General features: G+C 44.4%; 1 protein-coding gene across 9 annotated transcripts in view; it reads left to right on the top strand.

The window, feature by feature from the left end:
* The window catches only part of PARD3 (par-3 family cell polarity regulator), a 652,430-nt gene extending 626,588 nt beyond the window's left edge, over window positions 1-25,842 (top strand). For 5 of the 9 annotated variants that reach the window (XM_007471332.1, XM_007471330.1, XM_007471327.1 and 2 more), the window contains 3 exons: window positions 7,162-7,282; window positions 17,375-17,502; window positions 24,690-25,137. In XM_007471332.1, the coding sequence (XP_007471394.1) occupies window positions 7,162-7,282; window positions 17,375-17,502; window positions 24,690-25,086 (646 nt within the window). In that variant the 3' untranslated portion in view covers window positions 25,087-25,137. Of the gene's footprint in view, window positions 1-7,161; window positions 7,283-17,374; window positions 17,503-24,689 lie in introns of all 9 variants that reach the window. The other 4 variants (XM_007471333.1, XM_007471331.1, XM_007471329.1 and 1 more) reach the window with 2 other exon arrangements.
* Window positions 25,843-25,851: the final 9 nt, after the last annotated feature.

Here is a 25,851-nt window from a genome sequence, read left to right as displayed (position 1 = left end):
CGGGCCTCTCACTGCTGTGGCCTCTCCCACCGCGGAGCACAGGCTCCGGACGCGCAGGCTCAGCGGCCATGGCTCACGGGCCCAGCTGCTCCGCGGCATGTGGGATCTTCCCGGACCGGGGCACGAACCCGTGTGCCCTGCATCGGCAGGCGGACTCTCAACCACTGCGCCACCAGGGAAGCCCGCAAATTGGGGATTTGAAGGAGATCTGTTACAAACTGAATCCTTGGCAAAGTAACTAAAACCCATTTTAACCAGGAATATCTCCTTGTGGGTTGTGTGTCGACCCAGATCCTAGCAGGTCACCAATTTCTGCCAGAAAGAGAAACTAGGATGAGTCCTTGAGTTTGGTTTTACCAAACCACCTGGTTGGTGGGTCTGTTCTCCCCACACTCGGGGAAAACATTGTTGCTTTGGCCTTATGAGGGCTGATTTGCAGAGATCACAGAACCAGAGGGGGAGCGTTTTGGTGAAGTGATGGGGAGGTTGACAAAAGGAGTTACCCTAAGCCATTGGGTAGATTTCCATGGGGTGTTCTTGGCTGTACACTGGTGTCTAGTGGAAAGTGCACTCCATTGGTTTCACGTGTTAAGATCTGGCAGTTACCGTCTTTCAGTGACATCTTGTGCAATGGTATTTCCTTTGTGTAATTTTTCTAGGAGACCAGAACTTTGGAGTGATTAATCATATAAATGATAGTGGTAAAACTCATTCATCAAGTATGATTCCTCTCTTTTTCTCTGCTCTTCTAACCAACAGGCTTTGCAACAGGCAATATTTATTAGGTTGCAACTGTGGACAAGGCATAGTTCTGTGAGCCCTTCCAGGCTACTTGATTTCATTTAATAGTGTACAACGACCTCACACTGTTTAAGGGGACATGGTGGTGATAGGTGGTGTGTGTGTGTATGCTATAGAGAGCAAGGTTTAGGGAGTTTAGGTGTTATCTTTTGTTGTCATCAGAGGGAGACCTGCCATACAATCACATTGCAAACCCCTGTTTGCATCATATCCACTAACATCGTACCGGCCAAATCAAGTCACACAGCCAAGGCCATCATCAGTGGGTGTCAGTTTTTGCTGCAGAGCAAGTTAACACAGACTTAGCTTCAAACAACACATGCTTATTGTATCAGTTTCTATGGGTCTGGAGTCTGGCAACGGCTTAGCGGAACGCCCCTGCTCAAGGTCTCATCCCGGTGCAATCAAGGTATCAGCCAGGCTGGGTTCTCGCTTGGAGGCTGTGCTTAGGGAAGCCCCGCTTCCCTGCTCCTGGAGTTGTTGGCATTATTCTGTTCTTTGAAGCTGTAGGATTCGTGACAGCTTCCTTCTTCAAAGCCAGAAAGGGGAAAGAAGGACTAGTAAGATGGGCCCTGTGTTCTTATTTAACCACATACATGTAGTCATACACATTTCTTGACCTTTGCCTCATTTTACTGGCTAGAAGCAAGTCACAGGCCCTGCCCACACTCATGTGTTTGGGTTGCACAAAGGTTGGGATCCCAGAGGCAGGGATCATGGGACACCTGAAAGTCTGTCCATCATAAATATTTGCTAACAATTTGCAGGGATGTGACGTACAAAATATATGATTGTAATGAAGGCCTAAACTTAAGGAAGAGAAACACACACCCATCTAAGTACCAAACACTGTAAAACAGTATCTGGGTCAGAGGACAGGGATTATTGAGGAATTGAAAGGAAAAGATGAACATGGGCTGCAGTAGTTAGGAAAGGCTTCAAGGAGGTGGAATTTGATTTCTTTGACTTCCTGGTAGAATTGGAAAGATGGAAAGAAAAAGAAAGGGTATTACAGAAAGAAAGATACGAGCCAATTTATCTCCTCTTTTCCTTGGAAGTGTCTCTTCTCTTGTACTAGAGTGTAGAATCATCTCCCCCTTCTGAGCCCATGGATACAGCCCCTCCCTCTGTCTTCCTCCTCTCTTCGCCTTCCCTTTCTCCTTCCTTCTATAGGAAGGAAAGTATGCACCAAATGGTGCCTCCTTGTTCGGAGCCATGAGCTGATTCTCCCTTCCATTGGATTCTGGGTCTTAAGGCTATGCCCTCTCTTCCAGTTTTCTGGATTTCCCTTGCATAATTAAACATGCAAATGTTAAAGTATTTTTAGTCCATAAAGAATTCATCAGTCACGTCACAAACACCTCTCTCGCAGCATATGATGGTCTGAAAAGATAGGTCAGAACTCAAGCCTGCAGGCCAGTGTGCCCAGTGTTAGACCAGGAGCAGAGGCAAGGCTGCATGGACAATGCCCAGTGGTCTTTTTTCTTTAATATTTGCTTCTTGGGCCTGTTACTAGGGGTCCACTAGCCCTATCTCGGTGCAGTGAAAGTAAATAACCTAGAAAAGCAACATATGAAATAGGCAGCATCTGTAGAACATAGAGCTTACAAGCTAGCAGGCAACAGGATTGTCTCACCTAGGATTGAAAAATTAAAATAAGCCAACATTTAAAATTAGAAGGTAGGGGGCTGCCCTGGTGGCGCAGTGGTTAAGAGTCCGCCTGCCGATGCAGGGGACACGGGTTCGTGCCCCGGTCCGGGAGGATCCCACATGACGCGGAGCGGTTGGGCCCGTGAGCCATGGCCGCTGGGCCTGCGCGTCCGGAGCCTGTGCTCCGCAACGGGAGAGGCCACAACAGTGGGAGGCCCGCGTACCGCAAAAAAACAAAAAACTAGAAGGTAGGGTGGGGACTATAATAATTCTGACTTCTCTCAAAAAAAAAAAGTTAGAAGGCAACATCATATCCTTTCAGGGCAATAATCTACCAAGTAAGGGCCTCCCTTTCTAGACCAAGCATATTTCTCCCAGTTGTCACAGGACATACTTTGTGCTTCCAGCCCAGTGGGTCTCCTTCACTCTTTAGTTAATTGCCCTGCAGGCATTGGAATTTGTCCCAACTATGAAGCCTGCAGGCCTTGTTTTCAAAGTGTTGTCCATAGAGCACTTGCAGTGCTTTCAAATGCATGCAGATTCCTGGGCCCTGCACTAGCCAGGCTGACTCAGAATATCTCAAGATGAGTCTCAATCAGCATTTTTTAAAAAGCACTCTGGATGGTGAGATTCATACACAAGACGTGTCTAGGGGTGAGACCCACGATTATGAAGTTTCTTTCCTCATTCAGTGCACCTGTGCAGCACAGATGCGGGGCAGGCTCAGATGCTTATCTACAAATAGGATTGTGGCTGCAGTTCGCATGGATTGGTGTTTTCAGCTACTTTTGCTTGTGAAGCACATCGCAGGAGTCCAATCTGAAGGTTTTAAAACTTAGTACTCTGTGTGATCTACCTCTGATAGGAGAGACATTCCCACGGTAATTGGATGGGAAAGATTGAGGTTCCGTCTAAGTCAGGGTTAGGTTGTACACATGTGTTAGGGATCTCCATCGTGTGTGATCCAATGTACACTTTCTTGACCCTGTCAGAAAAAATCCCAGATCATTACGGGACCAGAACCCTCTTCATTTAGTTTAAAATACACACACACACACACACACACACGCACACACACACACGAGTGTGTGCACGTGTATAAACACCAATGTGTAAAAAGGCTAAATGCTAATGTTGGACATAAACCGTGTCGATTTTTTTTACCCAAAAAGCATCTCTGTCATTCCCATCCTCATCCCTCCTTTCTGTACACTATTGGTAAATTATGATTTACTGACTCCTCATTAAGAGTTTTATTGTCTCATTCACCCATCTGATCAACGTAGGTGATATCTTTATTATATTCCTCACCAAAAAAAATAAGTAATGAGCACCTTTAAGTTGGCAGTGAACCCAAGTATAAGTTGATTGGGATCTGGCAGGCGTTCGTCACGAATGCTAATGAATATTTCAACTTTCCTTTGGCCTTCTTGGCAGAAGAGGTAACCAAGAGCTTTAGAAATCCAGATGTGAGTTATTGGCCCTTAGAGCCTGGCCTGAGAGGCAGAACTAAGCAGTTGCAGTGGTTCCATCTCTAGAAGCCAGGGTTTCACCTGCAGACTGCCAGCTGTTATTCCCCAAGGATGCTTGATAGGCTTCCAGTCTTTGGAAATCTCCATCCATCAGAAAACCACTGCAGCCTTCAACCCTCGGGTGCTTTGCTAGTCTTAGGCAGGTCAGTCTGCTTCCTCTAGAGCATAAGAAGAAAGGAAGCAGGGAAAAGAGAGTGAAACAGTGGTCTCGCCAGCTGCTCAGATTTGGAAATAAGGTCACAAGTGACTTCCAGATCTTGTCTTGTCCTATGAAAAGCATGAAGGTCACCAGATCTTAAAATTAAGGACCTGGGTCCACTTCCCTTGTGAGACTGAGAATGTAAATTGGTACAGCCACTATGGAGAACAGTATGGAGGTTCCTTAAAAAACTAAAAATAGAATTACCATATGATCCAGCAATCCCACTCCTGGTCATATATCTAGAGAAAAACATGGTTCAAAAGGATACATGCACCCCAGTGTTCATTGCAGCACTGTTTACAATAGGCAAGACATGGAAGCAGCTTAAATATCCATTGACAGATGAATGGATAAAGAAGATGTGGTACATGTATACAATGGTATATTACTCAGCCTTTAAAAAGAATGAAATAATGCCATTTGTAGTAACATGGATGGACCTGGAGATTACCATACTAAGTGAAGTAAGACAGAGAAAAGACAAATATCATGATATCGCTTATATGCGGAATCTAAAAAAATTTTATTTCATGATGCAAAAACTTATTTACAAAAGAGAAACAGACTTACAGACTTAGAGAACGAATTTACAGTTACCAAGGGGGAAAGGTGGGGGGGGAGGAATAGGTTGGGAATTTTGGATTGACATGTACACACTGCTATATTTAAAATAGAAAACCAACAAGGGCCTACTGTATAGCACAGGCAACTCTGCTCAATATTCTGTAATAACCTAAATGGGAAAATAATTTGAAAAAGAATAGATACAAGTATACGTATAACCAAATCACTTTTTTGGGAGACTGCGCATTCAGGTAATCACAAATAGTAAGAAGAGGTCCGTTTTCACCAATGGTTTGGACTTCATGGACCTAATAATTATGTGGTTAAAACTGTCTGTGCCACATGAAAATAATAGGGAAATATTTCTACTAAGACTTGTAAAATATTTCACCAGACAAGCCTCCTACAATCCCCCTATTAAAAGCTGTGCAGGGGACAAAAGAGTCACAGCTGGAAAGAGGGCAGTGAGGTGAATGAATGTTCACTTTCCTAGCCTTTGTCTTATGAATCTATCTACGTACCTACACCATCACAGTTTCACATGGAGGGTGAGGAGTTCTGTGGATTGGGCGTTCCATCTGGAAAACGTTATCTGCTGGGACAAGATAAGATGCTGTATATATGATTTAAAAACCAGTAGGAATAACACCCTGCTAGGCTCAGGAGTGTGGAGGGGAAGTTTAAAGTGGTACCCACGTGTAGACGGAAGCTTCGTGTTGTCAACTAGCACATTTTACAGATTAACTTTCCATGTTCTCTGGCTGATCAGTTCCGAAGATCTATCAGAAGAGGAACAAAGGGAACACAAGTTTTCATTGACTGGGAAAATCATCAAATTGAATGTATCGACAGGATATTCCCGAAGCTCTCATGAAATTGATAGAAACATAAGGGTGATAGGAACCCACCGAGGAGATGAAGTGATGAAAGACAATCCCCTATTCTTAGAAGATATTCATGTTATGGTCCTGGATGTGATCATTTTCAACTTGAGATTTTCAAACCTTTGGAATTCTTGAAAATATGTGAAATTATACAAAGACATGTTAGTTTGAGAATTTTATAGGCTCTCCTCTGACAGACTTTCTCTTTCCAGGCCACCTCTCACAAATGACATGACCCAGGGGGCTGTGCAGCCAAAAGAACTCAGATCCACTCTGAGTCATCAGGGCAACATGTCTTCAATGAAGGGACCCATCCTCCTATTGGCTGACAGCTTCCCATTCTGCCAGCAGCTTGGAGGGGTATATGTAATAAATATAAGACTTGGTTCTTGTCCTCAGGAAGTCTGAAGTTTTGTTGGAAAACTATATACCTAATGTGCTTGAATAGCTGTCCGGATTGGATGTAATTTTGTGCTTAAGGAATGGAATCCACCAAAAGTGCTGTGAGATTTAAGATTGATTTTGGTTATATCACTCTTGCAAAATACTGTTTTAAATATGTATGTAGTTTAATAGGGGAGGGGCTTTGGTGTCTGCTGTGTGTTTTACTAGATGAAACAACAGGGTATAGTGAGATGAGGCTGGGTTAGTGGCCAGAAAATTCTGGATTCTAGTCTCACATTCCACACTGGCTAGAGAAAGACTGGAGACTTCAAACAAGTTACTTATCTCCTCTGAATGGCAGTTTCTACCTTTGTGTGCGTGCGTGTGTGTGTGTGTGTGTGTGTGTGAAACACTACCTTCTGCACCTATCTTATAAGCTTTCTGTGAGGATAAAACAGAATTCAAAGCTATAAAAAAGAAGGCAAAATTATTATGAACTCATTGGTTCAATCAAACTACCACCTGAGGTTATTTTTAAAATGCTTTTCATGTATACCGTGAGTGTTGGATTTTGTGTATAGACGTGGGAAAACTCATAAATAAGAACTTCATATAATGGCATTATGAAAGTAATACTGCACGTTTGTGAGTCTATATTGTATGGTGTTGTCTCACTTGATTGTTACAACTATGATATTTAGAGCAGAAAGGATTCTTATGTGCACTTCCTATATATAAAGAAGCCGCAGCCCAGAGACGTTAAGTGCTTTACTTTAAGAAGGTGGAGGAGCTAGGACTGGCCCCTGGTATTTCTGACTTTTCATGCAATGTCCTTTCCAAAAAATTTTTGCTGCCAACACCTTGCCAGATTACCAAGAGGAAATGAGGCTTTTAAAGAGCTGCGTAAAAAAGGAATGTCTAAAAATACCACTTGCCCTCTTGAATATCTGTCTAAAATCACCTCAGTAAGTCTTAATCACGAGAACAAAAGGAAAACATATGTCAAATGCCTAGATATTGTCTTAAAATTTCACTTCCTCTCAAACAGCACCATTTCACAGCAAGCTGCCATTTTTTCCTAGCAACTGCCATCCACAGATTGTATTTCTGAAGGGTGTTCACTGTTGCCGGTTTTGTCTTTTAGCAACAGATCAACTCCTAGCAACCATGATCGGATACAGCGTCTCCGGCAAGAATTTCAGCAAGCAAAGCAGGATGAAGACGTGGAAGATCGGAGACGTACCTATAGCTTTGAACAACCCTGGGTGAGTGTGTGGTGCCTTGGCACAGTTGTAGCAAGTCCTGCAACTTCCCTGCAGTAAAAGCCACTAAGCTGTGACCTCAGACCTTTATGAAACAAGACAAGATGGAGCCAGATTCCTTTGACCTTTAGCATATTGACCTTTTCCTCATTTCCATCTGGGTTTCATCACTGCTAATTTCATTTTATATCTTGTTGTACCATCTGTCCGTTGCAGAATAGGTTTCACTTGCCTGATGACAAGACAGAGCAGAAGTATTCTGACTCTCAACTATGCATTTTTTAAAGTTAGTTACGTATTTTTCTGTATACATTTTTCTGAGAGTCAGAGCCTGAATAAATCAGTTCAACACATCTATGGTGTATCTACTCTACGCAAAGTACAATATTTAGAGATTCTTGATTCTCCCCCGTCTCCTGTGTGCATTTCTTGAGCCCCTGCCAGGTCTCTGCCTCTAGCCCATCTCCAGTCGTCCCTCCCATCGCCGCCAGAGGTACCCTTCTACAGCAGCGCTCTGAATGGCTTCTCAATGCCCCCAAGATAGGTCCAGATTCCACAGTGTGGCGGGCTAAGTAATCCTCCCAATCCAGCCCCAGACTTGGGCTCTGATCTTGTGTCTTGCCTTAGAGATGATGTCACTTCTGGGAATGGGAAGCATTGGAGCAGATTTGTGGGTTCAATATGATGGGAATTGTGAAGGCTTTCCTTGGAAACCTGAGAGAGTCAACTAGAGATGAGTAAATAAGCTGCCTGAGGCAGGAAAATCTAACTGAGGGTATTAGTACGTCCAGTCAACATGACAGTGTGACCATAGCCAATAATGCTTTGAAGACAGGAAATAGAAAAATAATTTTTTTTAAATTAATTAACTAACTTATTTATTTTTGGCTGCGTTGGGTCTTCGTTGCTGCATGCGGGCTTTCTCTAGTTGCGGTGAGCGGGGGCTACTCTTCGTTGCGGTGCGCGGGCTTCTCATTGCGGTGGCTTCTCTTGTTGCGGAACACGAGCTCCAGGCGCGCGGGCTTCAGTAGTTGTAGCACGCAGGCTCAGTAGTTGTGGCGCACCGGCTTAGTTGCTCTGGGCATGTGGGATCTTCCCGGACCAGGGCTTGAACCTGTGTCCCCTGCATTGGCAGGCGGATTCTTAACCGCTGCGCCACCAAGGGAAGTCCCAGAAAATAATTTTTTTTTAATTTATCTTATTGAAGAATAGTTGATTTACAATGTTGTGTTTATTTCTGCTATACAGCAAAGCAATTCAGTTATACGTATATATTCTTTTTCATATTCTTTTCCGTTATGGTTTATCACAGGATATTGAATAGAGTTCCCTGAGCTATACAGTAGGACCTTGTTGTTTAGAAAAATAATTTTTTAGTTGACTTCTGTGATGAGGATTGGCAAGACAGGCATGGCAGCAAGTCAAGGGAGGCAAGCCTGGTGAGGATACCGGTGAAGCACTGCCCCGTGTGGGCAGGGTGGTCAGTACAGCTCAGGGATGAACAGTATTCACCACAGGGATGAACCGGTGGTCAGTACCGCTCTGATAGCCTGGGAGGCTGCTGGGAGTGGAGCTGGGGGTGCCAGCAGTCTAGGATTATACAGCTTAGGAGGCTGTGGTCAAAAGAGTGTATTTTTGGAGTCCAGGAAAATCTGGATGACGTTGGGATCAAAGGTGTCCCATCCGTGCATGTCAGTTCCTGAAGTGGAGGAGTGATTAGGGCCCAAAACGCGTATTGAGTTCAGTTCAACGTGTTGGGTGTATGATCACACTCGATATTTGGGACAGTAGGGGCAGGTGAAGAATGGTGTGAGAAAAGGCTGATGTAGACCCGAGTGTGGTTAGATTGTAGGGAAGGAGAGATGAAGGTGGGAAGGTTCTAGGAGCTCTCAATGCTAGACTGAAAGTCTGAACAAAAATGGTATCAGGACAGAATGCTGGCCCACTAGCCAGGTTAGAAAAAATAATTTTAAATTTTTTCTCCAGGCCTCAGTTTTCTTATTTGTAAACCAAGGGGGTTAGAGTAGCTGATTGTCAGTTACTAAACCTTTTGTTAGGATTAACATTTAAGAGGAAGCTGGGGGTGTAGAGTAAAGCAGATGTCAGCAGAGCTCCTCGGGTTGAATACAGAGGCTGCTGCCGTGGGTCAGAGCTTCTCCAAGTGTAGTCCACGGACCAGCACCTTCAGCTTCTCCTGGGAGCTTGTCACACGTGCACGTTCCTGGGCCCTGCCTCAGACTTACTGGATCTGAACCTCTGTGGGTGGGGCCCAGGAATCTGTATTTTAATAAGCCCTCCACGTCATCTCGAAGGATGGTCAGCTCTGGGAAGCATTGCTCCAGAGTTTAGGTCATCGCTGAGGTCCTTTTTGGTCCTAAAATCCAGCACCCTCAGTACAGTCCACACAAAGCCAGAAAGGGTTCTGATCTGGGGTTTGGTGATCAAGTTGGAGTTTGTGGAAGGTTCATTTTGCAAATGAAAGGAGAAGGAAGAATTGGAGAAGCCGTCCCAGTTTGAAGGACCTCACCTTGGTTCAAGTGAGGAAGATGGGACCTTAGAACAGGCAATATGAGACCGGCATCCCGGAGGAAGAACTCGGGAAATCAATCGTAGCTGACTTTGGGAGGTTATAAAACATGTGCAACAGATTTAAATACGTATGAAAATCTAATTGTCCTCTGCAACAATATCACTATTAATAATATTTCTTTTTCTAGATGATCAAGTAAACTGAGTTATTCCTGTGTAGCAACAGGATGGAATTACGTTCATCTGCTTCTGTTGTTTGGCTTAATGACTCAACCTAGTCCTGCTAGGTTTCCTAAAGCAGGCTTCTTTTGTGTTGCGGGGTAAACATCCTTAACTGTGTGTATTTGCACAAAGGTGCTGAAAGGAAGAACGAGGCCAGTGGCAACCTGAAGGGATAAACAGCTGCTGCATATGGAAATGGTTCTCACACCCCGTAACTCTAGCAGCCCAGGCCCTCCAAGGGCTTTTCACTCCTCGTCCAGCCCAGGAGGGGCAGCGTCGTGCCGTTTTACTTTACCAGGCAACGTGGATTATCCAACCAGCATGTTTTAGTCCGTAATTAATCATTTAACTCACCAAATTTCTTGAGTGTTGATTACGTTCTGTTATTGTGTTTGGTTCTGGAAAACAAAGAAAGAATGCCCTTAGGATCCTACAGTGGAGCTGATACAAAGGAAAGGCGTGCTTTTACAGTCTTGAGAAGGGGAGGCAGGGACTATTGAACACAGAGAAACCACACCCAAATTGATTGTGGGTGGGCACAAAAAAGCTTGAAAGAACACCTCTTTGAAGTTGGAAAATATTTTAAATATATAACTTTGAGAAACAGAGGAATCCATCTTTGGGAACTAAAATTAATTGGAATTATTTCTGGTTAGTTATCCACATGCAAGATCTCCAGGTTTGTTGGAGGCTAAATGAGCATTTCCTCCTTCTTAGCTCTAGAAGTTTTGCGCTAGGAGATGTGGCAACCATTTGGTATCCATTAGATTTCTTTACAAGTTTTTTTTAATGAGGGGCATGAATATTTTGGCACATGTTTCTATGTTATCTGCTTAATGTGAGCGATCATGTTGGGAAAAAAATGTTTGAGAATGTCTTGTACATTAGGAAACTCAACTACTGAAGGTCATAGACCAAATTACTGTATATCAAGATGCCATAGCAACTTCAGATGGACAACTTGGCTTGTATGATCATTTCCTGTAATGACTGAGCGGGGAATTATTTGGATGACAGGCTGATTACCTTGGGAATGGAATAATTTCCTAAATTGTGGGTCAGAAGTTGACCTTCTCCATTTATTTATTCATTCATTCATTCATTCATTCATTCATTATTTATCAAACAAATGCTGTGTACTCTCCATTCTACAGATCGTGTAAATGAGTGTAAAGTGACTGTAATTCTACTCAGTGTATTAATTTTCATACAAATTCTCATTGTTGCCTTATGAAGAGCTGCTTAGTTGTTCAAAACGTAACGTAGCCCATAGTTTTTATTATCTGCTTTACAAAATGAGCTTTTGAATATCTTGGAATCTTGATTCTTTTCCCGTATGTATTCTGACCTTGAAAGATCACTGTGTTTGGAAAGGATGAGGCCATGATCTCACCCACTGGAATTATTTGTAATCATTTTAGTGTTAAGGAACCACAAGCCCATCTTCAAGCTGTGTGTACAGCTTAGACCATATTAATTGAAATTGTCCCACTTGTCAGAAATGCCCACACATGAAGTGCAGTCAGATGTATCATTGAGAAAAATATCCAAGCCAATGACTTTACATACAGAGAGAGATGCTGCAGAAAATTCTTCCAAGGGGCCCTTTTCAACTTATCCATTTTCAGAATGTTCTCTCTACTCTAGCAGAACAGTAGGCACCTGTTCCTGGGCTTTTGTTCAAAATAACGTTTGGGCCTGAGGGAGCTGATTTGTGGCACAAAAGGTCCTTCGATGAGCAGAGGCCCAGGACGTTTCCTTAGCTCCATAACTGAAGTGAATTCTCTCCCAAGCTGAGTAAAAGAAGAAAAAGCAACTTCTTCCCCCAAAGCAGTGCCAGGTGCAGCATAAATAAAGCAGCAAGTTGCTGTAAATCTTTCTAAGATAATGGAACAATAGCTGACGTTAGGGTTATTATCACAGGGCTCAGATATGGACAGGACTTAGTGTTGCTTTTAAAAGAATTAAATTGCAGGCTGCAGACCTAAGTACAGTATGCTGTTAAAACTTTACAGATACCTGAGTGTTGCCCACAAGCAGACTTACTGGCTGAGACTGTTGATGGATGGGATAATGGAGCTTTTAATAGCTGTATTGCTAAATCCTTTCCATCCTGGGTGGGTAGTGACTGAAAGTAGTTTAGTCCTTCAGATAGAAAATTGATCCTCCAGGATATGAATATCCTGTTCTCCCCCAAGCTTTCTTCCTAGCTGTCTGTCCTTAAACAAATTTTTAAAAATCTGTCCCTTTCTCCATTTTCCTGCCTTGGACTTTTAACAACTCCCCTTTCCCATTTAGGTTCTTGCCTGATTTAGTAAGAGGGCCAGTCACACTGCACAGCCATCCTGCACCCCTAGAGTGCCTTCCCTGGACCTGGGGAATTTGAGCAGATGATGCTTCTCTTTTTGTCTTCCTTCTTTTTTTTTTGCGGTACGCGGGCCTCTCACTGTTGCGGCCTCTCCCATTGCGGAGCACAGGCTCCGGACGCGCAGGCTCAGCGGCCATGGCTCACGGGCCCAGCCGCTCCGCGGCACGTGGGATCCTCCCGGACCGGGGCACGAACCCGTGTCCCCTGCATCGGCAGGCGGACTCTCAACCACTGCGCCACCAGGGAAGCCCTGTCTTCCTGTTTTTAAGACTTCAGAGGTATCTGCTGTCATTTCCTCCTAATGGGTCTCCATGCCTGGACTCAAGAAATACCTTCTTAGTTGATAGCCTTGCTGTGTGCAATGTCACTCCAGTTCAAATTGGGTGGCAATCACCTCTCTTGAAAATCCACCTGGAGGAAACCATTCTTGCAGCAAAGGGCTGCCCTTTAGTTATGGCAAGGGTGTCTCTGTGCTGCTGCAGAATAGACCCTTTTCTTGGAGTTCCATGACCCACCCTCCCAGCCAAAGCCTCCATGACCCATGGGCTGTTCTACCCACGGAACCCTCCAGTGGTGAAGTGCATGAGGCTGCCTGCCACCCATCAGTGAGGGACACTGGAGGGCTGCTCCTTTATTTTCAACCTACTTGCTGATTAAGATGGGAAAATAGATCCAAACCCTGGTTGGGAAAGATGAGAAGAAGACAAATAGTGTGTTAAGATCAAAACACATATTTATAAAATCTTGGTGAGGGAAATTGGTATGTGTGGCAATTTTTCAACCATTACTCACATCATTAGTAGCAATTAAGCTTTTCAACATTCAGAACCCACAGAGTTCAATCGATAGCTGTGTAAGTACAGTGTGTGATGGGTAGAGGGGAGGGCAGGGAGGACAGGATCTAGGAGACAAAAGTTAACTTTATTTGGATTAGAGGTTGGCAGTAAGTCCTCTATAGAAAATCATTACCAGTATTAGCAATGGCCACTTTTAAACAGAGTAAACAACTTACACTCTTAACATGATTAAGTGACTATTTGTCATCAGAATGTGGAATTCATACTAGGATTGCAGTGCATTTGAATTGCTAAAATAAGGACTTTAAATCTCAAGGGATATCATTGTTCTTTGTTTTATCATTATCATCATCTTCATCATAGGTTTTCACCCAAAGCACAGAAACTTCTTGTATTTTATTTTTGTTTTCTCTACAAGCCCTGGACATATGTGAAAATTTGAAATTTTTTATTATTCATAATTTAAGTAGAAAACCCACCCTAAATTCTCATTCATAAGACTATTACACATATGTGTATGTGTGAATATATACAAGTGCACACACACATATGCATACATGCTCTTTTTCTTATCTATATGAAGAAAAATTAGATTATTTAAACAGTATTAAATATTAATAAAACTAATGAATTTTATTTCATAAGAGACACACACACTTTTATACGAAGCTCTGAAAGTCTTATAATACCACCTAGTTCAAATTAGTACTGAAACTTTGTACAGTATACATTTATTTTTGTTCTTTCTTTAGTCTATTAACAGTTTGGGTTTTGTATTTTTATTTTTTGTATTGTCTATTTTTATTTTGGAAAAATAAGGATGATTTTTACTTAATGGAGAGAAATGCGTAAGGACTTAATTTAGTGAAACACTGTACAGAAGATATTTTCAATATTTTGTTCTACGTTAGTGATACCAAAACTGTGCAGCTTTCCAAGCTTTATGTAATTTTTTATATAATATAAATCGTATCTCTTCATAATCACAATAAAGAGCAGTACTTTGCAGCTCATTTACAAAAGCAACCTGCATCATTTTCACTTGTGGTTTTAAACATAAGCCATGAAGACAGTCACGTATTGTGGTTCTCCAGTGTATTGTGTAAGAGGTAATCATCTATATACTTCTGTCTTATAACCTCTGTCATTATTATGGCCTTGGCAACCTGGGCTATTTTTTTACTTAAAAGGTAGCTGCTTGTCACCAATTTCATCACAAACAAGGCCAGGGTTATTTATGATTTGCACTCTTAAAGCTGAGCTATTGCCTTGCTGTCTGGTGAATCTCTGGAATCATTACAATTATGTGTTCCCTGCGTGTTTCCCTGTATAGATGTTGCTTTGTTGTTGTAGTTGCTGATGCTGTTTTATCTGAATACATGCCCTTCTCTCTGGGGTTAAAGCCGATCTCTTTCTTCATTTCTGTCTTTATTTTTGTGATTTTGGACTCTAGATACATTATTCTATTTTTGCCGTAGGGATCAAAACCACAAAACCACAGTATCTTAAAGTTGGGGCTGTCGGTGGTAAGACTGTTCCCACAATTTGCGTTTTTATGAGATCTTCATTGAAATCATGAATCAGGTTATTTTTGATTCAGGCCAAGTAGAAAACTTGCCAGGACGACCTTCTCCCATTGTTCCTCTGGACCCGTCATGCACACAATCTTCCTTGAAATCTGCGGCCCAGTCAACTTTCATCCTAAAAATAAGGGTGATTCTTTCTTTCTTTTCTTTTTTTTTTTGGCTGCGTGGTGTCTTCGTTGCTGTACATGGGCTTTCTGGCTTTCTCTAGTTGCAGCGAGCAGGGGCTACTCTTCATTGAGGTGCGCGGGCTCTAGAGCGCAGGCTCAGTAGTTGTGGCGCATGGGCTTTGTTGCTCCGCGGCATGTGGGCTCTTCCCTGACCAAGGATTGAACCTGTGTACGCTGCACTGGCAGGTGGATTCTTAACCACTGCGCCACCAGGGAAGTCCCGGTGATTCTTTCTAATAACCTACTCCTTTGCATGCTCTGAAAAGAGAAAGAGAGTAAAATATTAATAGTAAGGCTGAGGTTTGTACTTCATCAGAGTGAGCAAACAGAATGAAATATGTCAGTTTGCTGATTCCAAACTCATTCCCTCATTCTAAGTCTTCAGATCCCATGATAATTTCATTACTGGGGTTCAGATCCAACCAGATGTGCCACTGATAAACAGTATCAGAAAACGCACAGTAGCGGAAGCAAAAGCCCTTCAACTTTTTTTTTTTTTTTTCCTCCGTCAGAATCAAATTTTCAGGCCTCTGGGAGAAACACCTTTCTACAAGACCTTGCATTTTCTTTTCACAGCTCCACAAGCAGTGTGTCACAGAACGGCGGGAGCTTGAAAAGCTGGTTACTAAATCCTGCAGCAGAATGCCAGGCCTTTCAAGACTGTTTGACACATGTGTGTAGCTTAGACGGGCTGTAAAGGAAAGGAAAATGGGGTTCTTTTCGAAGGCGTATTTCCTTGCTTCACTTTCCCCATCCAGTGGCCCTTCCCCGGGCTCCCCACTGATAATAAGTCAGCTCAGTGCTCTTCGGGGCCAGCCTCATCAAGGATCATGGAAGAAACTGTCTGTCTGCTTAATCTTGTTGAGGAACAATTGCTTCATGCTTTGTTTGTATAAGCAGAGCTCACTCGGCCATGTGTTTTCTTTGAACGGTGTTGTGGAGTGGGTCTCCGAACACACATTTGTTCCAAGGCGTGTGGTTATAAACATCCACTAGTAGAGACGGGGGTATTGTAAAGCCTAATCTCTTCACCCATTATTTTTGTATCGGGATATTTTTAATATGCTCGCTGATGATGCACATATGCTTTGAAATTTTGTCCTGCATAGTGCCTCATCATTGCTTACCAACAAATGGGATATGCTAGCTAGGCAGAAAGGAGACAATAGAGATTGCTTTCTTTCTCTTCACACAAAAGCCAACCAGAGGAGCCACTCTTTAAGGAACAAACCCACGTGTTATCTTACCATGCTCCAAACGAATGCTGAGACTCATATGATTTCAGAAAATGATTATTGAGCGCAAGTCTCTCATTGGCTTTCAACTCTAAAAGAAAATCAATAACTTGTTTATAACAGACAGTCGTCATTCAGAATAAGCCTATTGCACAATGTTGCATAACACAAAGGGGGCAGAGGTCGGCGAGCGCTAAAAAGGATTACCTAATAGTGATGCCATTGATGCTATGATCAACCATTGTCAGCTGTTTTGTAAAGTTAGAGGCATCGTTGTCTATTTTGAGTGGAGCTACTTTCAAAAGGCCAGATCTCGAAGGTGAGCTAAACGCTGATGGTGAGAAGCTAAAGCATCCACAGGGGCCCAGCATCATATATCACCCAATATCTGGTTTTGGTCAGCGGCAGCGATGAGCAGATGATCTGCTGACCAAAGTATTTAGCCAGAGGATGGAAAATTTCTCTGTAGCGTATAATTAACCTAGGTAAAAATGCCATATCCTCATAACTAAGGCAAAATGTATTATTTCATAACCAATTCCAGTAGCTGTTAGCTTGCAGATTCATTCTTTTGATGAGTGTTTCTGTTCACGTGTGGCTGCCATCCATGGATTGGAGGACCTGTACATGGTGAACACTGCCTAGTTTCAACTAATTTTGGTTCAAAATTTAGCTGTCATCCTTTAATAAAAGGGGAATCAGCTACATTGTATCCTACTGCTAGAGTAAAATACATAACTACCGAAGAGATTCACCAGCATGACCAACTTTCAAGTGTGTACCCTTGGACTTTCCCACTGTTGTGAATTATTGTAGCAAATTTTTATATTTTTTGGCATTGACTTCTAGATATCTGAGCAGCCTTACTCCCCTGTATTTGCTGTATATACAAGGGATGTAAACTAGTGTCTAATGTCAGTATTTACCAAACCTCACTTAGGCAGACTAGAAAGGTGGACGTCTCAATTTTAAACCGTTCTAAAGCCGTAATTAAAATTTAGGATGATGGGGTATTTGGGGCTCACAAGATCAATGAGATGCCTCTTGAGAAAATTGCACTTGATTTTTAAGAAATTCACGGAAGTTGAAAATTGTTTCTAAGTCAGTCTATGAGAATGGAAACAGTCACCGGTCCTGTGATATTTGTAATTCCTTTCTCGTGACTCCTGTTGCGTTTCCCCCCCCCCGCAGCCCAACTCCAGACCGTCGGCGCAGAGCGGCCGGCACTCGGTGTCAGTGGAGGTGCAGATGCAGCGGCAACGGCAGGAAGAACGCGAGAGCTTCCAGCAGGCCCAGCGCCAGTACAGCTCCCTGCCCCGGTACGAGCACCCCACCCGCACCCCCAGCGTGTCGCCATTCTCCCCGCCCTTGTCCCTTGGGAAATCCCTCCTCCCCAGTGCACTGTCTTCTCCAATAACGAAGAGCCGCACATAGATGGTGGGAATCATCGCTTACTTAGAGGCCACCTTACCACGTGGCAGGGAGACCCGGAGGGAGGTGTTTTAGGAGATGTCCACACCTTCACCGGACAGCTCCCTCACTGGACCTGAAGTGGCTTGATCCACGAGGACTGGGCCTAGGGGTCAGACCTGGGTTGTGGTACAGTAAGTCCCCTACGTATGAACGAGTTCCGTTCTGAGAGCACGTTTGTAAGTCCAATTTGTTCATAAGTCCAAAAAAGTTAGCCTAGGTACCCAACTAACACAATCAGCTACATAGTACTGCACTGTAATAGGTTTAGAATACTTTTCACGCACATAATACCTAAAAAACAAAGACAAAAAATAAACATCTTTAATCTTACAGTATAGTACCTTGAAAAGTACAGTAGTACAGCAGCTGGCATGCAGGGGCTGGCATCGAGTGAACAGGCAAGAAGAGGTACGGACTGGAGGAGGGAGAGGAGGTGGGAGGTGGTAGAGCTGAAGGATCGTCAGCAATAGGAGACAGAGGGCGAGCTGCCATGTCCCTCACGCCTGTCATTGATGGCACAGGTCTGGTTCCTCTCTGGAACCAGATGCAGGTTCACATCTTTGAAAGTTCGCAACTTGAAGGTTCGTATGTAGGGGACTTACTGTGTTGGTTCTGCGACCTCCCATGCGGCTGGAGACAGATTCCTCAACTGAGAAATGGAAAGAGAACTTTTACTTTGCTCAGCTCAGGGGTAACTAGGATAAATGATATCTTGTAACTCTAGAGTTCTCCAAAAGGATAGGTGCTAAATGCTCCAGGCACCGTATTTAAGGGGGATCAGTGGTCCCAAACCTGCCTCTCTTGCCGTCCTGCCATCCTTGCTTCTGCTCAGTGTTGAACCTTGGAGAGTCCCGGGATGTCCACTTGCCTAGCTGATGGCTGAGCCAGAAGGGTTTCCCTGCCGGGCTCCCCACGTGGAGGCCCCTCTGCCCCAGGGCTTCTCTGCCAAAGGCCTGAGAGCCCTCAGGTAACGGTGCCCTAAGACATTGAAATAATAGCCATTTTCCGTCTAAGTATTGTAAATAATGAAAGTGTTTAAAACCATTCAGCTTTCCAAACTTCCCCGAAGAAGTCACTCCTATCATCACAATTCTTACAGGCGTTGGTACGGAACACAATTTCAAAACCAGGTGACAAAAACATTTTGGGTGGAAAACGGTCTACTTACCATGTTTATATCAAGTAGACCATTTTGAATTTGGGGGGGAAGAGTGCTGGGGTAGGGCAAATTTGACCGACTGATATAAAAGTGATCCTGATTCTAATAAAGGTGAGTCCTTTTAATGTTAAATAATCACCATAACAGGCCTGGGGGACTTCACTGCACTGACCCGGGTCAGCCACGCCCACGTGGGTGTGAGTGCAGCTCTGTACCAGGAGGGGCACTGCCTAGTGTGGGAACTTGATCACTCAGCTGTCCTCTCTCAATCCGTAAAGCTGTGTCTCCTTTGAGTACAGAAGTATCCTTTCGTTTACATGGGAGCAGAACTAACAGTTATTTAGCCCACTCTAGGCAAGAGTCATTGAAGTTTAGGTCTAGACAAGACCTTGGAGAGCACGTCTTACAAGGAAACAACTCAGAGAAATTAAGGTACGCCCCTCAAGGTCACACACTAGTATGTAATTCCACCAGAATTCAAGCCCCACCCTGCCCAACCCCGACCCTAAACCACTATTTTGTAATGCTCATTGCTACCGAGGGCTTTGGTGCTCACATTTGGAACGTGAGCAGATATGGACATAAAGGTCTCTGTGCTCTGCTGCCCTTAGCACTTGCGGGGAGGCCACTGCCTGAACCACCCCAGAGCATCAAATGGGCAACACTTCAAGGATTACGCAAAAAGCTTCTCCTGTGTACGTTCCCTTCTTGCAGCCTGTCAGCTTGCCTTCTGTCAGAAAGACGAGCGTGATGATGGGGATGACCTGACACACGTGACGTGGCCCTGCTGTCCCAGCCACGCAGTGGCCATTGTGCATCACGGTCCACGCAGATGGTGTTGTCCGCGCAGGGGCTGTGATCTTATCTTATTGGCAAAATGTTTGGCTTCTTATATTTTAGTTGTGTTTGACGGTATTTGTAAGAAATGGAGGAGGGCTCTCATAAAGTGTGTGTAAGAAGAAAGTGAGATGGGAAATGGCCAGGACTAGGGAAGGGAAGGAGGAGGGACAGGGGCGGGAGGGCCTGGTGGGAGGAGAGACTCTGGGGCCCCATCCTCGGGAAGAGGACCAGAGAGAGGCAGGTGCACCGGATTACTCCCGCTCACCTTCCAAAGTCGCTCAATTCTCCAAACGGATCCTTTCATCCTGGCGCCCGCTCTCCATCTCCACCCCTAACCCTCTCCAGCGCTCCCCTCCTCTGTGCTTCTCTCCCTCCTGCCCCCTGAAGCAAGCACAGGTAGAGGCACCTGTAATTCCATGGACCAGAGGCTTTGCTGCTGCTGGGACTATTGCTGTCAGTTAGTGTTTCCCTAAAGAACCAGAACTTTCCCTCTGGTCATTTATAACTCCCTTACTATTAGCCATGTTATTCTGTGCGGATAGGAGAAAAGTAGAAATCTTAAAATTAAAGAGCTGTGTGAGTTTAGGTGAGTGGGGCTGGTCGGCCTGTACATCACATTCACTTCTTTTAGAGTACAGTTGGGGGGGTTAATTTGCATATACTTATTGTCAGCCCTCCATATCCATGGTTCCATCCACGACTCCTCTGTGTCCATGGATTCAACCAACCACAGACCCTGTCGTCCTGAGGTACTTACTCTTGGAAAATATCCATGTACAAGTGGATCCGTGCAGTTGAAACCCATTCGGTTCAAGGGTCAACTGTAATTCCCCAACGTGCATCTCTGAGTGAGGGAATTAGGAATGCAGGGCCTTGCACACAGCTTGGTTCCTTGCAGGGAACCTCACTCAGCCAGAGGCTGGAGATCGGAGCGGGGCTGTGACCCGCATGAGCTGGAGGCGAATCCCCGTTTCTGACATGTGATATTCTTCAAAGACACTTGACCTCAGCCCTTCGGATGTGGACAATTAGTGGACTTTGGTCTGAGCAAGTTGCTGTGGCATTTGATACCAAAACGATTTCACGCACACACAAAGGGTTCAGTTGCAAAGTGGAGCCTGAAAGAAAACAAATGGTCGAGATTCTGTATCAGGCGCGCTAGGTGAGGTGGTTTGAATTAGAGGGATGTATACGCACCAGAGGGATTCGTAAATTCTCACTGTGATTAAGGAAACCTATAGGCAGAATTCAGGTTGCACCGTGAAATGTCAGTAGGAAACACTGGCCAGGTGGTAACATGAGATCGGGGGAAGGGAACACGAGTGGCCACACGCTTAATTCTCAATCAGAGGAGGATTTCTTTTTTATTTTTGTATTCCTAAATTAGTTTTCTTTTTTCTGTTTTACTTTCTTTTTTAAAATCCTTTAAAAAATGCCTAGCTTAGTTCCTTAGTATCCAAAAGGCAGCTCTAAATCTGAGTAGAAGAAAAGTACGTTGGGTCATAGTCACTGATAGAAAAACATACTCAAGATTCTTTGTTGAATGCTTTTCTTTACCTTTCCTCTGCGTCTTTCCTCCTGCCATTGGTGGCTTCTTGCTCATCCACCTTGCTTCCAGGCTGTGTCTCCACGCCCTGACTCAGTCTCCCCCACAGGCCCGTTTATTACGTGTCTCGACTGCCTCTCACCTTGTCAGCTGTGGTCTGTCTTTCTTCATCCCTGCGTGTCCTCCTCAGTGCAGTGACTGACGGCTTTCCTCAGGCGCTGGGGCTTTGCTGGGTGTCCCGTACATGACAGTGGTCTTCAGGCATCATCACTAAGAGGCAGTTATTGCCACACCAGGGTCCGTGCTTTGGGTCGACTCACAAGTCTCCAGTGAGCGCATTCCAGGACCCAACAAACCTACGTGTCGACTGTAAAGACATTCATTGGAAGGAATGATGCTTTGTTGCTCCTGTGGTTATTCGTGGCCTTTGAGCAATGCTGGGACAGTGGGAAGCTTGCTTCTGATTCTAACTCTGGGATGTGTTTGTGAGTTGCTTCCCCTAGTGAGGGTTCTCCAGTTAGTCTTTGGTGCCTTTCTCTGCTCCCTGATCTCTACCAACCCTTCAAAGGACAGAAAGCTGAACTTTTTGTTTATTTTTTTCCTTGGTCAGAAAGATGCCCTCCCAAACCCAGAGCCTAATTATTGGAGGCAAAGTCACTTGAAAGTCACCCAGTAGTGAACCATGTACTATATGCCACACTTTTGTGAGCATTTTGCATCTGTGATTTCATTTATTTCTCCCCAGAACCCTATGAGATTAGAGATTAGGCCTGTTTCACAGACGATGCACCTTGGGCACAGGGAGGATAACCCTCCCAGGCTCACACAGCCACACACGCAGACTCAGGGCTGGATCTGTGTCTGCGGGACGCCCAGCCTCTCTCACACTGTGCTCCGCGCCTGCGCGCCTCATCTTCCAGTGGAAGAGACTCTCTGTCTGCTGCTTTCTTGTGTTTCTCTACAACCTGCTCATTTCTTGTCCTCTTATTTAATCAAGAGCTTGTTGCTACGCTAGCTTTCTTTCTGAGGAAGCGTGTGTGTGTGTGTGTGTGTGTGTGTGTGTGTGTGTGTGCGTGTGTCCATGCGTCCATGTGTACATATCTGTGTGTATGTACTTTCCTCAAGTGTCTTACTTCGAACCTCGGGGAGGTTTTCTTCCTTCTCTCTAAACTGCTTAATTTGAAGAAAATTTTAGCTTCAAGAAATTCTTTCTCCCACATCGTCATAATTTCCATCCTGAACAAACCGTTAGTGAATTCTCAGTGTGTTTGAATACAAAAAGACTCTGTTTTCCTGGACTGATTCAAAATGCAACTTCCGGTATGTGATTACGTGGAACAAAGCCTCCGGCATCATGGAGTTGGAGACGGGGATGGACAGGGCTAGTGGATCCCCGTGGACCAAGGATGAAGAAGCCTATTTCCGGTTATCCTTAAACTGATAACTAACCTGAGAAGGAACCCCACGTTGCTGCTATAACATCAGTAACAAGTTTGTTGTTTTAATTAAAGTTTCATGATTGATGTCAAATCCCTTGGTTTCATGCTGGCACTTCCCATCATTCATTGCTCTGAGCAGATTAATTTATGACTCTTTAAGTGAAGGTAATCAGTGCTTTAGGCAAATAAACTATTCCATCAAATATAAGGATTCTTGCCTGGGCTGATTGTACACATGGCCCAATTCCCATTAAAAGGATGGATATACTGTAGACTGTTCAATTAATCAGAGTCATATCCAGGGAGGATTCTGGACAGTAGTTCATCTTCCTTATTGAAAATACCCTTGACTACATTTTAGGTCATATGGAAAATGGAAAGATTTTATCCCAAACCATGTTGACGGCACTTCTGAATGTTCAGGAATGCAAATGGCTTCATTCCTGTGGGAGACCCAGTGCTTCATAGACCTTATTTTTCCTCTACCAGTCTTTTTGAACACTCTGTCATGTTGTGTGTGTTGATGTGAAAGGCTGAACAATACGTACTGGCACCGAATGATTTTCTTATTGATAAATGGAGCAATATATTTTGTTTTATGGCTCAATTCTCGCTCCTTCTCTTCCATTTTTAAGGCAAAAAAATTAGGGCATGTCTTCCTTCCTGGCACAAAATTGTTTTACTTTATCATAGCCAATCTTATTGTAAATTCATAAAAGCGTCTAGAGACTTGATAGTAAATTAAAGATGTTTCAAAACAATAACGTTTCCTGAAAATGATGTGCAACTTTATTGCAGAAGGGATAAGAAGCTGAAATTTCTATAGGACTCTGATTTATTTCCCCATCCTGGGGTGACAGAAAATGAGTTGAGTAAGTTACCCTGGGCTTGGGTAAGGATACCGTGGGCAGGAAAACAGTGCTCCCTCAACACACGTCCAGGTTCTGCAATCTTGATGAGCATGTATTCCGAAGGGTGTCAGTTGCTGACATGCACGACTCAAAAGCCGGGGCTTTAAGGGACTGCCTGTTGCATTTTTAATCATAAAGCAGTCTAGACTTAAATCTTTCATAACTGAACTCAAATCGGAATCCATCACACGTACGTCATATTAGCTAGCGTCTCTGGCATGATGGTGGTAGCTGTGTAAGATATTTGTTTGGCTTGTTTAGAATTCAGTTGTAATGTTCTAAAGCGAGAAATTATTGCTGGTGGAGAAGCTGCCAAGTCGCTAATACCCCTAACAGCATTCTGCCAATGAGTCTAAACTGCAGGAGATATTGTCACCCTGAGCAGAACAGATAGCACAGAAGGAGGACCCTGTTTCTGAGTAGTTGCAGAATCTGTTAGCTGTCTCTCCTGTGTAGCCATTGTTTGTGCAGACTTGTCTCAGACTTGAACTTGCCAGGGACAGTCATCCTCCCGCCCCTATCACAGTGTCTGGCACGTGACTGTAACCAAATACAGTGAGTCCCCTACATTCGAACAAGTTCCGTTCCGAGGGCATGTTCGTAAGTCCAACAGAGTTACCCTAGGTACCCAACTCACACAGTCGGCTATATAGTACTGTAATCGTTTTATAATACTTTCCACACAAATAATACATTAAAAAAAAACAAACCAACCCCCCAAATAAAGAAAACATGTTTAATCTTACAGTACAGTACTTGAAAAGTACAGTAGTACCAGCTACATCACTGCTGCTTGCTTCCGGACATCCTGGGCCTGAAATGAAGGTACTGTACTACTGTACTCCACACAGTGCTGTACAGTAAAGTACACAAAAGCGCAAACATTTGTAGAGGGTGCACGCACGTGACAATGTACGCCAGACACGTGAACTAACTTTCCGTGATTGGACGTGCGAACGCACGTTCGCATGTTTGAAAGTACACAACTTGAAGGTTCGTATGTATGGGACTTACTGTAATGTTTGTTGGGATATAGAAATGCTATTTTGGCTCAGCCCTGCCCCCTCACTCCTTCCTTCCATCTCTCTCCCTCCCCTTTTCCCAACCCTCACGCTCACCTTTGGGCTTTGCTTTCTAGGCAAAGCAGGAAAAATGCCAGCTCCGTCTCCCAGGATTCTTGGGAGCAAAACTATTCCCCTGGGGAAGGCTTCCAGAGTGCCAAGGAGAACCCCAGGTATTCCAGCTACCAAGGCTCCCGGAACGGCTACCTGGGCGGGCACGGCTTCAACGCCAGGGTCATGCTGGAGACCCAGGAGCTCCTCCGCCAGGAGCAGAGGCGGAAGGAGCAGCAGATGAAGAAGCAGCCCCCTCCCCCCGAGGGGCTCAACAACTATGACTCATATAAAAAAGTCCAGGACCCCAGTCACATCCCCCCCAAGGGGCCCTTCCGGCAGGACGTCCCCCCCTCCCCGTCTCAGGTCGCCAGGCTGAACAGACTCCAGACTCCTGAGAAAGGGAGACCCTTCTATTCCTGAGACGAAGAGCAGACTCTTCGTGTCATGCAATAAAGGACATTTTCCTATGAAGACTTGTATTTGGGGAGCTTTTTTGAAACCTCGGTGGTAGTATGGAATATTTCTGTTGCTGGTGTTAGTGCCTTTAAGCAGTGTGGGCAATTCGATGGAAGGCCTTAATGTCTTTGCCACTGTGTCCCAAGTGTCTGTTTCATGGAAGGATTTCCCGCCATTTGACAATCACCTGTTCGAGGCATCGTACGCTCTGCATCTCTCAGGTACTGGGAACCTGGCCCAGCCCGGGAGACGTCGTGGCTTCGTGTTACTGCCCCGTACAGCTTGTGGCAACAGATTACCCTGAAGTCAAGAGTGACGCTGATCCCTCTTTTTTCCCTTTAAGTTTCTTGGGTGAGGTGACATCTCCATCTCTGGTGCATGAAAGTGGGTGACATACACCAGAAATTGGGACTCCATGGTGCTTCCCGGCACAGTCATTTTTAATCCTTTGTAACCAGTATGGTCTCCCTTTTCTCTCGCAGCCCCTTGCGACAAGAAATTTCCTTCATCTAAAAGAAGCTAAGCCATATTCCAACACTGTCTGTTTATCAGGGGGGGTCCTTTTGTAACTGCCTTATAACTCAGTGTTACCAATAAAGTGATTATTCTGTCTGCGTGTATAAATACCCTTGCTCAATCCTGACCCTCACATGTCTGTTGAGTCACCATGGCTCTGTGTGGGGAACAGGGGAGACAGGCGTCAGCCCTCGTGGGGCAGGGGGCCGCCCA

This window comes from Lipotes vexillifer, unplaced genomic scaffold (assembly GCF_000442215.2).
Source record: "Lipotes vexillifer unplaced genomic scaffold, Lipotes_vexillifer_v1.1 scaffold1049, whole genome shotgun sequence".
Lineage (NCBI taxonomy): Eukaryota > Metazoa > Chordata > Mammalia > Artiodactyla > Lipotidae > Lipotes > Lipotes vexillifer.
Note: the sequence above shows the minus strand (reverse complement) of the source record. Positions and strands in the feature narration are given on the sequence as shown.